Consider the following 15,948-nt stretch of genomic DNA (forward strand, 5'->3'; position numbering starts at 1 on the left):
GGTGTGAGAGAGAAACATAGATCAGTTGCCTCCTGTATGCACCCTGACTGAAAATCACAACCACAACATAGGTATGTGCCCTGACTGAGAATCAAACCCACAACCTTTTGGAGTACAGGAAGATGCTCCAACCATCTGAGCCACCCAGCCAGGACATGTGCTACCATTTTTATTTTTTCAGCCCTTGGTGAAGCTGAGAAATGCCTAGAGGACAGTGTCCCCAGAACTTGGTCCCCTCTGGTCATGAGGAGACCTCCAATATCCCACTGAGCTGTAAAAATATGTTTTCCATATGTGCCTTAACAAAAGAATAGGGAGGAAAGCACTGACCTGGCCCACACATGAGAAAACTGACTCAGAAATCTAGGTCTCATGAGTTAAGGCCTTGATTCAAGTGAGCTCTACTCTGTGACCCACCCTATCCACCACCCCACTAAACTTTCACACTAAACTGTCAACAAGTAATTGCTGAAGCCAACTTATTGAAATTGAAAAATCACTTGAATAAGAACTAGAAGAGGGTCATATAATGTCATTAGAAACAATTGACATAAGAGTTGGATGCTCAAAACTGAAGTCAACTTATTGCCAGTGTATGCAACATGGTATCCCCGAGACCAGTGGTTTTCATTTGACCATGACTCATGGCAAAAGGTGTCCTTTCCATTGCAACCCAGGGCACACACACACGCCAGCATATATAGTTTCACAAATAGTCTCTATCTTTACTATGCTTGATGGGCACTGTTCTACTTGATTTTATTCTTTGTCACTAAAAAAATTCTGGTCATGACCCTTTAAATTGATTTTGTGACCCACTAAATTGATTTCTCAACCCACTAATGTGTCATGACCAACATTTTGAAAAACACTAGTCTGACACCATCCAGCTTCCCCTCCCTTCCCAAGAATTGAAAAAATGGGATGTGAATGTGGAAAAGAATGAGATTGAGATAAACATAAGGAGGAAGGTGGGAAGAATGTAAAAAATAGGATGAAGGGAAGAATGGGAATGAGATGAAGCAAAGGAGAAGAGATGGGAAATAGGAGACAGCCTTCCAAAAGGCTCACTCTGGACTGTGTGACTATTAATGTCTGTGTGACTATTTGCAAGCTCCACAGTCATTCTGGCCATTCTTACAGGAATCTTCCCTGCCAGCTCTAATGGCATAAAAATCAGGATGTTATCTGCTTCTCTGAGCTATAAGAGATTTTCTTATCTCTCAACACCATTGCAAATTACTAGGGTAGCTCTCAGAAAAAAAAGAAAAAAAGAAAAAAAAATCTGTCTGCAGCCCAGGGATCTGGACCCCAAAAAGATCTAGAATGCATTGGGTAAATTCTCCAGAAATAAAAAAATTGACCACACTGTCTCCTCCCACACAGACATCTCTGCACATCCTGGACTGCTGAGCTGGGTATAAATAACACGAACCTGGATACAAAGGAAATGGTTGTAGAAGGAAACAGGAAAGTGAAACTCAGAGGTGGATATGAGATTACACGAAGTATCTGCGAATTAACATACCAATGGCCAGTAGGTTTTTAAAGAGTTTTGATTGCACAGCCTGTAGTAAATAAAATTTTTGAGCATGAACCTACAAAAAAAACTTATAAATGTTTATAAATAATATACATTATTATTAATATACTTGCATTATCAAATATACATGGAATTAGACATTAAAGAAGTGATATAAAATAGCATTATTTTATTTTATCTTAATGGATGATACAAAACGTTTTGCTGTGAGACTGATGTGTTAAGATTGGCTTCTGTATTTTTGAAAATCTTTGCTTAGCACTCAGTGATAGGGGATTCAATTTATTTTTTACTTTGCTTTAATGGCTGTCTTAACAGGAAAAGACAGCTCACATAGGCACAGATATGCAAAAAGCGAACTGTTGGCTCTGCTGAGGAAATCATGATACCTTTTTCAGCTTCATGCACCAATTATGCAAAGATTGTGGTTGAAATTCAGCTAGTAGATTTCCATCTTCTCTGATGTCAATCAGCTATTCTTTCAACAAGTTGAAAGGTGCTAAATTTTTATATTTTTAAACAAATGGGTCAAAACTTCATGAAATTCTCCATTTGGAATATTTTCAGACCAGTAGAAAATTCTGTTTTCAAGTTTTTAAAGTGTCACGCTTAGTCATATCAACAACAAAATCATATAAAGATGCAAATATTTCCAAACATCCTTTTTTTCTCCTTCTTCTTTCCAAAAGGGTCTCTCCACACCATATTTTTTCTGAAAGTAGTTACTTTCTAACTCATCTTTAATGCACTGCCTTTATACTGAAGGGGCAGGAGAAGTGGGTAATTTTTCAAAGTTATCAGTAAAGTGACATACTTTTGACAACTGCTAGTTAGAATTGAAAAGGCCAGCAAATGTGGAACATTGTGGTTCTTTTAAAGGGAAAAATGCTAATCATGCTTTCATAACCAGCCAACCCCTGTGCCACACAAAAAAATTTCATGGTCACTCCCATCTGATGGCAAGTGTTGTAAAGATTCTATTTAAAGGATTGCTTTCACAATATTGATAACATCTGTCGCATGCAAATTACCATTTTTGTTGCACTGTACTGAAACTGAGCCAGTCAGTAAGAGCCCTGTGTCTGCCACTCAGAGATGTGGACCCTCCCATGGCCCTCTTTCCCTCCTGACACATGAATGGCTGACATAGCAACCAAGGCCAGAAACAGTATCCGGTATCAACTGTCTATTAAATACAGGTAAAGCTTAATTTTCTTAAGTAGAAAAAAAAATAGTTCTAATAGCTTCTTCCCTTGCTCCATCTAATCATTCTTAGCACCATCTGGCACCTGCTTAAAGCGGTACCCAGGTAAGGCCCGGGTGGGAGACTTCGTTTCATGTTGTACGTACCTCATGTGTGTATTGCTTGTGTCATGAGATGCCCTCAGCTTAACGAATGAGCATTTACCACAAAGTCTTGTGCATTAAAGGTGGCATCAGAAGATAAAGCCTCTTCTCTTACCCTGGGAGTAAGCAGAGTTAGTGATGGCCCTTGCCAAAGGCAGTGTCTCAAGGAAGCAACTTGGGCACAAAGAGTTCACTAGAGCAGCTACAGGGCCCCAGCACCCTTGGATTCAGGCTGACTGGTAAGTGTGGCTGATGGGGCCACCTGGTCTGCTCTCTGTTACTCTAAGTATCAGAAACCTGTCACTCTAAGGGCCTGATACATCCTAGAGGATATAGGAATGAGTTTATAAATGATGGAAGTAAAAGTATTATAGGTAATATTTTTAAATAAAATATAGACACCCTTCTAATAGTCCAGCATATTGAAAATAATAAAGATGAAAGCTAAGATGTATTGAGCCCTTATTCTGCACAAGAAACTTTTTAAGAATATTATATATGCTTTCTAATTTACTCACTGGACCACTCAGGCAATGGCACTAGCATATCCCCATGTTACTGTTGAGAAAACTGAAGGATCCAGAGGTCAAATATCCTGCCCAAGGTCATATAGCTAGAAAGTCACAGAACCAGGATGGAAGCCAGGGCTGGTGGCTCCTCATCCACCTTCAGGTCACCCAGCAGGGAGCTGGAGAGCTTTCTGCACCAGCCCTGAATCCTTCTTGAGGAAGATATACCTATTTCCAACCTGTTTCTGCACTCCTTTGTGGCTTTGCACAGCTTTCTTTAAGTAAATATATCCAGAGAGTCTCCCCCTCAATCGTTACACATTCCTTTGAAATGATCGCACCCTCTCTGAGTCAGTTTCAAGTTCATGTCTATGGGTAAGATTCAAAATGCACTTGAGAAGCTCAGGTCAGATGTGGTTCTGCTATTTGTAATTCCTCCTTTTATACCTACAGCGTATAGGTATTACCTAGTCATCTTGCATAATGGCACAAATTAACACAATTCTATTTACTTTTGAAAACGTCTCATGGATGGTTCACTGAGTTCGCAATTTGCTCGAGTACCCACTATTTCCAGCCTCTCTTTCTGCAGAACTTACACACAAGTCCATCCTCAGGAATGTGAGTCACTTCCATTCAGATACTAGCCTCCAGAAGAGAGGGCAGGGCTGTGAGTAAGAAAAGGTAGAAGAAGCCAAAACCGGTTTGGCTCAGTGGATCGATAGATCATCAGTCTGTGGACTGAAAGGTCCCAGGTACGATTCTGGTCAGGGATATGTACATTGGTTGCGGGCACATCCCCAGTAGGGGGTGTGCAGGAGGCAGCTGATGGATGTTTCTCTCTCATCGATGTTTCTAGCTCTCTATCCCTCTCCCTTCCTCTCTGTAAAAAAAATCAATAAAATATATTAAAAAAAAGAAAGAAAGAAAAGGTGGGAGCCAAGAAGGGGTTAACAGAATTGAGGACTGTCTTAGGAAACATCCCTGGAGCTCCATCTTTTCAAGCTGACATCATTTTTCACCTGAGTCCTAACTCTATAAGGAAGCTGGGTTCCAGGGTAACCTCCACAGTGGACTACTTTCTTCTCAATGCCCTGCAAGCTGGAGTGTGTCCCCATCTCACCCCACAGTGCTTCCAGACAGGCCTTCCTGCGCCTCTTCTCTGTTCCGCACCACGTCTAGCCCTGCGCTGGGCACACAGCGGACACTTAATAAGTGTGGATTGAAAGGGGGCAGAGACACAGCCCCTGTCCTATTTGCTCACGTGGTAGAGTCTTCTCGCGTGCTGTTAAGTGGAATATTGCAGGTGGTTGTCTTCAAAATGGCATTTCAAGCGCCCGGAAAGTATGGAGACGTTGGCACTGAGTGGGGAGTTGATCTGACTGCCAGGCAATTGCTGGAGACAGATGGAGACAGATGCTTAATGGGGTTCAGGATGAGAGAGCTACCACGGCTGTTCCCTGATCACCTGCCCTTAGATACCCTGCTCCACCGCCTCCCTCAGCCTCCCCTGCCCCACCTTTACACATTCCCTCTTCTTCTCTGGTCCTGGCAGAGAGAAGGGGAACAAGCCATTTCCCTTCTGCCAGGAAGTCCTGATACACGAGACGCCAGAAGCTAAGTCAGCTGCCAGGTCTGTGTCTGTGACAGCCTGGAGCCTGTGAGGCTGCACACAGATGGAGTAAAATCCATCCCCAGAGCCGAAGGAAAGTTATCCCAGGAAGCCCCATGGAGGCTTGGGGAAGGAGGCCCCAGTCTCCAGACCCTCCAGTCGCCTTGAGGGCAGTGCTAATAGATGTGAAGGGAGAACACAGCCTTAGTATTTTATGAGGGGTTCCAAACACATGGGGGCAGTGCCAGGAAATGGGGGAGCCAGCAACCAGAGCTGAAATGGCCTTCAGCCACCAGTGGTTTATCCAGGCCTCCCTTCCCCTAGTAACAAAACGTTTCCTAAGAGTATTAGCAAGCATAATAAGGAGAAGGATAACCTTGAACTTGCCAAGAGCCCATACATGCCTTTCCCAAACTAACTTCCCTCCTAAAAGTTCTGAAAGGTAGACTTTATCTACCTTGCATTTCACAAATGAAGTAATTGAAACACAAACTGCTCTAGTGGCTCACCTCAGAGGCAGAGGTGGTGAGCAGAGGGCCCCGATGAAAACTCAAGTTTATGGCCTGTTCGTGACCATCTGTGGTCTCCGTCCTGCACACATTGGTGAGCCCTGGCCCCCATAGCTGTCTGAGAAATGTTGAGCCACTGTCATTTCTTCCTCTCAGGCAGGCTACTAAACTCCATCCCGGGCAGATGTTAGACTTTCATGCCTATATGAGTGGGCACTAGCGGGGTCTGTAGGAACGGGATGGGGGAGGGTGTCCATAAGAACAGAATGGAGGGTGTCTATCGGAACAGGATGGGGGTGTGCTTCTCTGCTTACTCTCTCTATGGGGTGGACTGGTCATGTATGGGGCTCTGTGTGCCCCAAGATGCTCTAAAATAGATGTTGTAAAGGGGTTCTTATCCCAACTTGCCTTGGGCTGGAGCCAAGGAAGAACAAACCATGCAGTCTCCTTCATGAGCAGCGAGGGCAGCCTTGAGCCCTTACTACCACTGCTGATGCATCCTCATTCAGCCTGCCCCACATCCAGCAAGTCCTTTAGTTTTTCTTAGCTTGTTGTAGAAGCTGAGGAAGGGGGTACATAGTCTCCTACTGGAAAGACTTGGAGATAAAGGGAGCCTCTTGCTCCACAAAGATCTCCATGTTCCTCACTGCAAGAGGGGTGGCTGGAGGAGACATTGCAATAGGTGCTAAGCTGCATTCTAGCTCAGCTCCTCTCCCAACCTGCTGTGTGACCTCAGACAAGACACTGACTTCTCTGAGCTTCAGTCTGCTCCTCAATCATAGGGCAGAAAGGCCACAAGAGAGAGTTGTATCCCATAAGCCTTGGGGGCTTTTCTAGTTCTAAGGGTTTCAAGGTGCAATGGAGAATTCAGATCCTAGCACCCGAGTGTGGGAAACTGGAGCAGGAAGTCCTTTCCCCTGCCAGTCCCTCCAGTTCTGAGATGGTGATGGAGACATCTGCCTTCACTGGGAGGGAAGGGAGAAGTGTGAACACCTCATTCATGATATACCGGAAACTTTGAGGTCCACCTGAGTGGAATTGGGTGAAACACTGCGACAGCCTCTCTCTTTTTGTGAGCCTGAGGTGGCTCCGTTTCCTGTCACTCACTCTTAGGCCTGTGCTTTAAGTTCCATCTCCCAGGAGCTGTCAGAACAGCCAGGTCTTGGTGCCAGGAGCAAATGTCCAAATGGGCTTGTCACAGTGTCAGCCATCCAAACACAAACTGGAATGTACAGCTCGGCCCCCTTCAGGGGCAGGCAGATGACAGAGAGAATGCCATGTCGGACACACCTCCAGGAGACGTACCCAGGGACCCGGGACCAACAGAATCAGAATCACTCTTCCTGGACCCATCACCTCCAGCTGCAGACACTGTCTCCAAAATTGCACATTCCGTGAGAACAATGTGGGCCAACTTCCGAGATGTCAGACTTCACACCAGGACCTCAGAGTTCTCAGAACCCCTGAGAGGCAGGCTGGGATAGGAGGGATATGAGGCAGTCATGACCCTTATAACATGGGGGACCCAGGACCATCCAGTTAGGAGTCTAAACCCCAAATGGCACGAGCCTGCCCTGGACCACAGTACCACCCTCCCTTGAACTTAACTTCCCTCTGAAATTCAACATAGAAAAAAATCAGTCGCAAAGCATCCTCCCCCAATTCCCACCCATGACACAGGTTTCACCATCTTCTCAATTTCACAACTCCAACAAAGAGCCTAAAAAAAAATACAAAGAGCAGGCAAGGGGTAGGTATACTCAAGAGACCCCCGTTGCTTCTCCGGAAGCATTCAGTGACCCCTCCACTTAATATTGTAACCCTGAAGGATACCACTGACTCCACTCCATGTCCTTGTTCCATAGCACTTGTCACCTGCTGAGCAACTATATGATTTTTCTAGTATGTTGACTATTTCTTTGCCACTTCTTTTTGCTAAAATTATAGCTCCTAAAGTCAAGGGTATTTATCTGTTTCTTCATTGTTGTTTCCCCAATGCCTCTGCTAGCAATTGGCTCATAGTAGGTGCTTACCAAGTATCTGTTGAGTGAATAAATAAATCGGGCCTGGGTAATTCTATATAATAAAAGGTTAACAAGCAAATAGACCGAATGGCGGAACAACCAAACAATCAAACTACCCGTCACTATGATATGCACTGAATACCAGGAGGTGCATGCAGAACACATGATGGACATTGACAGCAGGTGGCAGAGCATGGAGCATGATGGGCATTGGTGGTGGCAGGATGGTGGAGCAGCCAGACCAAGGTGGAGGGCTGGTCACTGTCATAGAGGTGAGCCTCTATTGGTTACTGAAAATTCTTTGCTCCCACACGCCATGGTCTCTCCTGTCACTCTCATCTGCTGCTACACCAGAGCTGCCACTCACACCTGCTGATGGTCTGGTGCCAGGCCCCAATCGCTCAGCACTGGCCAGTGTGAGCCCCAATTGCCTTTCAGGAGCAGAGGCAGCCCCAATTGCCCCTCAGGGTTTCTCGACCTCCTCCTGCTCCCGCTGGAGCTGCAGCTCCAACAGTTGTTGGCACCCTACAGTGGTACCAATCACTTGGCACTGTCAGTGGGTGCAAGCGGCAGCTGCCAGCCCTGATTGCACCTGCTTCTCCACTCCCCCCTGCTCCTGAGGGGCAATTGGGGCAGTAGCCCCCAATTGCCCCCACTGACAGTGCCAGCCCTGCTCGCACCTGCTTCAGGTGCCGGCCCCAATTGCTCTGTGTTGCCAGTGCATGGGATTAATAGCAGCAGAAGTGGGGCTGCCAGAAAACATGGGACCAGGGGCTTTGGCAGGAGGAGCTGGGCAGGGACACAGAGGATAGGTTAAGACCCACCCCTGTACCCACCATAGGCTCACAGACCACCATTCCTTTCAAGGTGCATGAGTTTGTGCACTGGGCCCCTAGTCCATTATAAAGCCAGATGACCCTCCCTTCTTCACTACTGGATTATGCTGGAAGTGAGATAGGGTATTCAGTGAAAAGGCTGTAATTGATATGAGCTATAAGGACTATCAAGGAGATAGTAAGATGTATTTATGGTTTAGAACCCAAAGATCAGCTTGATCCAACCTGTAATACATTAGCATTCTAAACAATGCACCCCTGCTGCCATGATTGGAAACAGAAAGCTGATATAAGGACACAAATGGCCAACTGTGCTCTTCTGAGAAGTTCCCACTCCTTTCTCAGAAAGATCCTGAAAATTTCTCCCCTTATTGAATGCCCTACCCCTCGATTAAACGTGTCTCAATAGAAGAAGCAAATCTCACTAGGGAGGGGCTGCTCTGACTATGAAGTAGCCTTCTCTCCCTCCCACTCCTTCACTAATAAACTCTCTTTCATTTTAAACTCTATGCTGCCTTGTATTTAAAGTCTTTCCTGTGTGAAGTCAAGAACCCACAGTGGGTCATGCACCTTCAGGACCCTGGAACAACCGCATCAGAAGGAGCCAAGAAGGTCTGCCCACCAGGCCCTGCCCACAGACCCACCTCCTCAGCCCCTGCAGGCATCTCGGTCCTGGGTCACAGCTAGAACTTGAGTGCCATCAGCTCGTGAGGACCAGCTGTGAGTGTCTCCAGGCACCTGGCAGCAGACCCACTGTCAACCAGAGTCAGTAAAACAAAGAAGACCATGAAAGTCAGCTTTGGGCCAGGCATGACTAAAAGTGTGTATCACAAGCAGAAACACGTGCTCGGGACCCCTGGCTTTCAGGCAGGAGAAAGCTGGTGTGTGAGATGGCGGAGAGGCTGAACTTGACTGAGAATTTGCCACTTGTTCTGGGGCCTATCAAAGAAGAGCTTTTTTGTGTGTGAGGGACAGCTTCTCTCCTGGGAAGGGGTGGTCACTCCAGGGCAGCTGAGGACAACCCCAGCTTGGCTGCTTCAGCTCCCCACTTATCTATTAGCTAATGTTTCCTCTCACTCCCCTCCCTTTGGGTTGACAGGTTTTAATTGTAGTGTTTCACCCTCGGGAGTCCCAGAGCTGTAGTAAATATGCACTACATACAAACACACAGACTCGTGCAAAGTGAGAAAAGGGCTGTTGAAGATGCACCGACAGCAACAGACACACACACACACACACACACACACACACACATATACTCTATTCTCTACCTCTCTTAGTTCCACAGTACTTACTCCTCCCAACCCTCTAATCACATGATTGGCTCCCTTGGCAACCAGCCCTCATCTTTAAGGGCTTTCTAAAAATCACCTCACTCACACAAACTCAGTTGAGGTTGAGAAGAAGCTCCTCAGAAATAACAACACACCCATTTTACCTTTATGGCTCTGAAGGAATAGATACCAGATATTATAACAAAAGATGTTCCTATTGCTTGTCATTTAAGAAATTCCAAAGGTTTTGGGAGCACTGTGCTAGAAATGGGGATGAAGACCAAATATATACTTCTCATATATCACAATACCACAGTTAGCTGTACTTTACTATATGACTGGCATGTCAGATCTATAATATTACTGTTTAAGGGATGGTTAAAGTAGATTGTTTATGTTTAAATAGTAAGTTTATGTAAATAAAAATACAAAGCAAAAAATAATTCAGGATAAGGCAAAAGTCTTGGCAGTAATAAACAGATGACTCAAGTTTGGGATGTTTTCTTTATCTGAAGTGTAGTTTTTTAATTATGTAGTTCAAACTTTGTAAATTAAGATAAGCAATAAATAATTTGTGTCAGTCTCACTCTTTTCCAATTATGGTTCAACGAGATATTGTAGATTCATTTGCTCAGTTATTCATTCATCAAACATTTATCAAGAGCCTATTAGATAAGGATTAGGCCAGTGGTCGGCAAACCATGGCTCGCAAGCCACATGTGGCTCTTTGGCCCCTGGAGTGTGGCTCTTCCACAAAATACCATATGTGGGCACACACATAGAGTGTGATTGAAACTTCATAGTCCGTGAGCAAAAATCAGTTTTTGGCCTGCGTAAGTCTATTTAGAAGAAGTGGTGTTAGAACATTTAAGGGGCCAAAGAGCTGCATGTGGCTCATGAGCCACGGTTTGCCAACCACTGGTTTAGGCAGACAAAGAGAATATAGGGTTGTTCTATATAGTTGCCTAGGGGAGAAAAACAAGGAAGTCATCATCACAGCGCAGAATAGGAAGATAGCACATAGAGGTGTCTAACCACAGATCAGGAATCACTCACTGGAAAATGTGACAACTGAGCTACATTTTGAAGGACAAGGAAAAATTAGCCAAATGAGAAAGGGAAGCGAGTTCCAGGCAGAGCAAACATCATTGCTGAGCATCTACCCTTAGTCTGCAGACTCAACTCCACAAGTGTTTGACCCATTATGACTGGCACCCACCCACAGCCACGGAGGCTGGAATCAGTCCTGACTCCCTGAGCTTGCTGTTACATCTCCAGTACCTTTACCAAGGTGCTCTTGGACTGAGCTCTACTTGGTATGTCCAGTCAATAAAGTAGGCTGTGGGTTCTTGATCTGCTCTTCCTGGGACCAGATTTCTGCTTCCTGCCCACCTTGGCCTGGACCTGGATTCCTGCACTTCCTACCTGATAAATCACCCAGAATCTTGATGTCACCACCTGCCTGACTCCCAATACGGCTAACGCCCAGACTCTCCTATTGCAATACCATAAGAATGAGAACTTCCCCTTAGCAAGCCCGTACCCTGTTCCAGGTGTGGTGATGCTTATTACAAGCATTATATCATTTGATCTTTGGAATAAAACTATCAGATATTATTGTCATTCCATGCGATAGTTGAGATTCTTAGTCCTTAAGAGTTTAAGGAACTACCTGAGATCATGCTTAGTAAGTGGTGGAGCCAAGGTGCATGCTCAGGTATTCTGACACCAAGACATGTGCACTTAGCCATTGTGCTGCCTTACTACCCCCTACAATGAATCTGCAAACCCACTGTATACCAGTGTTGGCCCAAGAGTTGAGAGCCTTGGGACTGTGATTTGAGTGGCAGACAGCCCTCCACCTCTGCAAGGAGCAGCCCCAGAATGGATGAATGCCCTGGTCCTATCCATTCCTGCCTTCCTTTCCTTCCCAACAGTCAAGATCTCCCAACATGCCTCACCACCCAGCCCTATGGGTTCTAACCACTTACCACACTCTCAAGGAAGCAGAATGACCAAGGACAAGAAGCTCAGAATCCCAACTCAGTTATCAGAAGTGACCCCACATAGCTTATAGTTTCCATTTTTGGAAGCCCTTCCTTCCACGTTTTAAGTCCCAAGTTCAGAAATCCTGGCTTTCAGGTCAGGCAAGAAATCCTGAAATATTCAATGCCTTATGGAGGTCTTAGGTTTTCTCCAAAGGATTCCTTCATCCAGGAAAACTGCTTATCTCAGGGTCTAGGGACTTGGGGGTAGGCAGGGAGTGGTAAGTGGGGAGTGGGAGCCCCACTAGAAGGCAGCAAGAATTGAAAGCAAAGGAGCAGCCTCATACCCAGTCCTGATTCCTGGGTAAAATGCTTCCCTCTCGGTACTATGTCAGGCCATGTCCAAGGCATGGCAGCCTCAACCCAGGCACCACAATGGGTTCCAGTGTGGCTGGAAGGGGAGTCCCACACTAAGAGAAGATGTCATCAAGCTCTTGGGGAGGGTGGAGCTGCTGTGGGCTGCCAAGGCATAATGCACAAGCCCTGTGGGTGGCATAATGTGGTATTTATCTCCCTCACTATGCAGAGAGGGGACAGGAGAAACAATCCTGACTCTGTGAGCAAAGTCCTCTGGGGAGTTCAGGCCTCACTAATGAAGATGAATAAGAGAGGAGAACCTACCCTTCATGGCTGCTGCCTTTGCCACATACATATTCATGGGCTGACAGGATAGCTCCTAGGAATGACTCACCCAACATAGCAGTAACAGGGTCAGGGTATGGCAGTGTCAATCCACACTTGGGGTGGGTGTGTCTTGTGGAATAAAACACTCTGGACAGTGACTTAGGGCACTCCAGGAAATACTCTTAAATATATGGAATTTCCTAGGCAAAATGTGTTCCTTTGCCCGCTGTAGACTTATAAGAGTTTTGGTATGAGCTAACAGTAGTCCTTGCACCATATCTGTTTTTCTTGGCTTGGCCTTATGGCAGTTGCTGGAGGTCCCATGTGAGAGTCCCATGCGACATGTCCTTATTTTCTGAATCTCCTTCCATCTGGCTCTTCCATGATGTTCCCTCAACTAGGATTTTAGGAAACAAATCCTTGCCTACCATAGACCTCCAGAGATTAGGAAGGTGACCTTGGTAGGAGAGTATACAGTGTGTAGAGAAATATGGACAAAAAACTAGGGCATCTGCACCAAGTGTCTTCAGAAGAGAGTAAATGCTGATCTGGAACCTATACACACCATCATTCTGAGGTTAGTGGGTTTGGCCTAGACTCGCAGATATTTTGATATTTGAAATATTTTGTTCCCTATTTCAGTGCACTCAACCTCAGCCCTCAAGCAGCATAACCGAAAGAATACACACTGAGCCATACATCAAATCCCCTCCCTGCAACCGGCGTCCTGTAGCTTTCTGCTGAACCACAGGCTAGTACTTAGCCACAAGATAAATGTCTAACAGATCTCAGAGAGCCTTACCTGCCTTTCTGACATGATGTAGAGCTGCTCGTGGTCCTTGGAGAAGTCCATGTCCCGGAGCACAGGGCCTGGGTCCACCACTTGCACTGTCTCATACTGGAGGGCATTGCCCCTGGGTCCATCCACCCGGATCTGCGGTGAGAGAGGGAGGAGAGCAGAGGTGAGTTCAGATCCTGCCCTGCTCCCAGTGGAGCTTCAGCCTCAAGATCCTCCGGCAGCCCGGCCACAGGCAGTGAGCTCTGTCTCCACAGCGCCCCAAGGCCAGGCCCAAAAGAGCAGGAGAGACACTGCTCACCACAGCCACATGCTGGGAATGGCAAAAAAAAAAAAAAAAAAAAAAAAAAAAAAAAGATGGAACGGGGAGACCACAATGCGCTTCACCAAGAACCGGAGTTCTTTTCTCTGGTTCCCTGTGTCTCAGGTAAGTTTTGGAGAAGAGGATGGTGCTGGCAGTGGGGAGCGGGTCTGGGATTGGGTTACCATGGTTAACTGAAGCTGCCTCAGAGCAGAGTGTCATTCTGTAACAGAAAGGCAATAGTATTTGCCACATTTGCAAACAGAAAACATGTGGGTGTAACAACGTGAGCTGATTCTTAGAAATTGGTACCCAGCTATCCCTGTTGTACCTTGGAGGGAACCAGATAAGGAGCACCCCGAAGTTTTATACTGAGAGGGCTCAGTTTGGCCATTGAAACCAGTAGCTCAATGTCTCAGATTTTGGTGTAGATGGAGGGCCCTGAAACCTCCTAGAGGTGCTACTTGTGTCTCCAGGGAAAGGGGTGTGAACATTCCAGGAAAATGTGCGTCGGGCATGAGTCATCCTCAGATTTCCGAGAACAAGAGCACTTAGCAGATACATTGTCCCTGGCCTGTCCACAGGTCCTTCCTGGAACTTCTTGGACAACATGGGGACAGCTGGGAAATAGTTTTGCCCACCCCACTCCCATGATGGCAGACAGATCTAGAAAAGTTGGCTCCCATTCTATTGATAGAATCAGAATTATCACACGTCTGAGCTGATAGATTTCATATGATCACTGCCCAGTGCTGAGAGTGCCACCCACATAAATCAGGACCAAACACTGTCAACAATTTGAAAAGGATGAGACAGGAGAGGCAAGAGCTAGGAAACCCCCCAACTTGATTAGATACCATATAAGACCCTGTAAAACAAAACAAAACAAAATATCTAAAGAAAAAAAAATATTCCAAATATCCACACTATATGCACTCTTATTTTTAATTTTCAGTATTCACTTTTTAACCTCTCATAAGATGAAGGAGAACAAGAGAGTTATTCAGAGGAACTGGATTATAGCAGGGACAGCACATTAATGACAACTAATCCATCAAGTCTTCATTCACTGAACTCTGACACCAGGGTACTTTGTGTTACATGTGTGTGATTTTAGGTTTGTCCCAACCTCTGTTTTTTTGTTTTTTGTTTGTTTGTTTGTTTGTTTGACTTTTAAGCATTATTTTTAAACCCTTCCTATACATCAGGGAGATGGTTTTTCATATAATTCCTTATTGACATAACCTCTTATGACTTTAGTGCTGATTTGTCATGTCTTACATGACCCTACCAGCACCAATTCTACCCTTTCTCACCTTTGGGGTGGGATTGGACCCATTCCTTGCTTACTGGAGGTCCTTGATGGTCATAAATAAGTCCATGTAATCTCACTCTCTTATCACAGTGATGGAGAAAAAGCAGGCCCAGCCAATCAACATGTGCAATCAGAGCAAATTTGGATTGTGTTTCATGATTGGGTAAGAGAGGTTTTCTCCTAACCCTCAACAGGGTCAGAGAAACAGGAGCTCAAAGAACTGCAGGCAGCCCTTTTGTGGTAAGGAGGGGAGCTGCAACCAGGGAAGGCCAGGAGCAGAGATAGAAAAAAAAAATTTTGTCATGATCCTAAGCCACTGAATCAAAATAACCCCCAAGTCCGATGTCAAGACTCTCTTATTACTCAAGATATGTTAAAGCAATAAAATGGCTTTTTAAATATCCAAAATCCTAACTGACATACAGATAATAGAGGAAAATGAGACCTAACCAATGGGCCTGTGCTATAAAATCTGGGGAGAGAACTCTGACGTGAGAGACATGTTCCTCGCTGAGTTTCACAGGTCCTTCCTGTGGGCGACCTGAGACAGGAAGCTGAGGTCACTGTCTCTGCTCTGTACAATTCCACAGGCTTTCCACAGACATTCCTGATAGTGATGCCCAAATACTTGAGCTTGACAAATATTGATTCTGAAAGTGAAGAAATGCATTAATGAAGTTAAAACTCCTCTTTTGCTAATTTCCCATTAAGCTTATTTAAAAAACAACCACCAAAAACTAGTAAAGGAATTAAATTTGTTTAGCTCTGAAAATCAAAATGTCTCAAATTCCAATAACCCTCCTGTTCCTATGCCCACTCCTGCAGCCACTAGGCATCTTCCTGGACAGGTCCCGACTTAATCTGAATGAAATGGGAGCTCATGCAGAACCAACTGAGATTACCACCCAAGTCTGACTGTGCGGTGATGGCCTTGGCCCCCAGCCCGGCCAGGTTTCACCTCCAGCTGCGAGTCACCTCTGGAGCAGCATCAGGAGAGTGACAAGAGTGATACTGAACACCCTGGCTGGTCTCCAGTCCCCTCTGGTCGCTGGCAGGAGCAGGCTCCCCAAGGGAAATTGGATTTAGTGCCTGAGCGATCTTCCTTATCATTTTAGTTCCAACTGCCCTGCTTGTTAGGATGAGGTGATGTGCTGGATGCAGGTGGACATCTGAGGAAAAGCCAGGACAGAGGGATAGACCAGGGAGCAAGTTC

The 15,948-nt window shown here is 45.6% G+C and overlaps 1 protein-coding gene across 1 annotated transcript in view; it reads right to left on the reverse strand.

Annotated features, from left to right (window-relative positions):
- The window catches only part of PLXNA4 (plexin A4), a 398,700-nt gene that overhangs the window by 133,046 nt on the left and 249,706 nt on the right, over positions 1-15,948 (reverse strand). The window contains exon 4 of the mRNA XM_036427224.2: positions 13,126-13,257. Coding sequence (XP_036283117.1) covers positions 13,126-13,257 — 132 coding nt within the window. The remainder of the gene's footprint in view (positions 1-13,125; positions 13,258-15,948) is intronic.

Source organism: Pipistrellus kuhlii, unplaced genomic scaffold (assembly GCF_014108245.1).
Source record: "Pipistrellus kuhlii isolate mPipKuh1 unplaced genomic scaffold, mPipKuh1.p scaffold_m20_p_10, whole genome shotgun sequence".
Lineage (NCBI taxonomy): Eukaryota > Metazoa > Chordata > Mammalia > Chiroptera > Vespertilionidae > Pipistrellus > Pipistrellus kuhlii.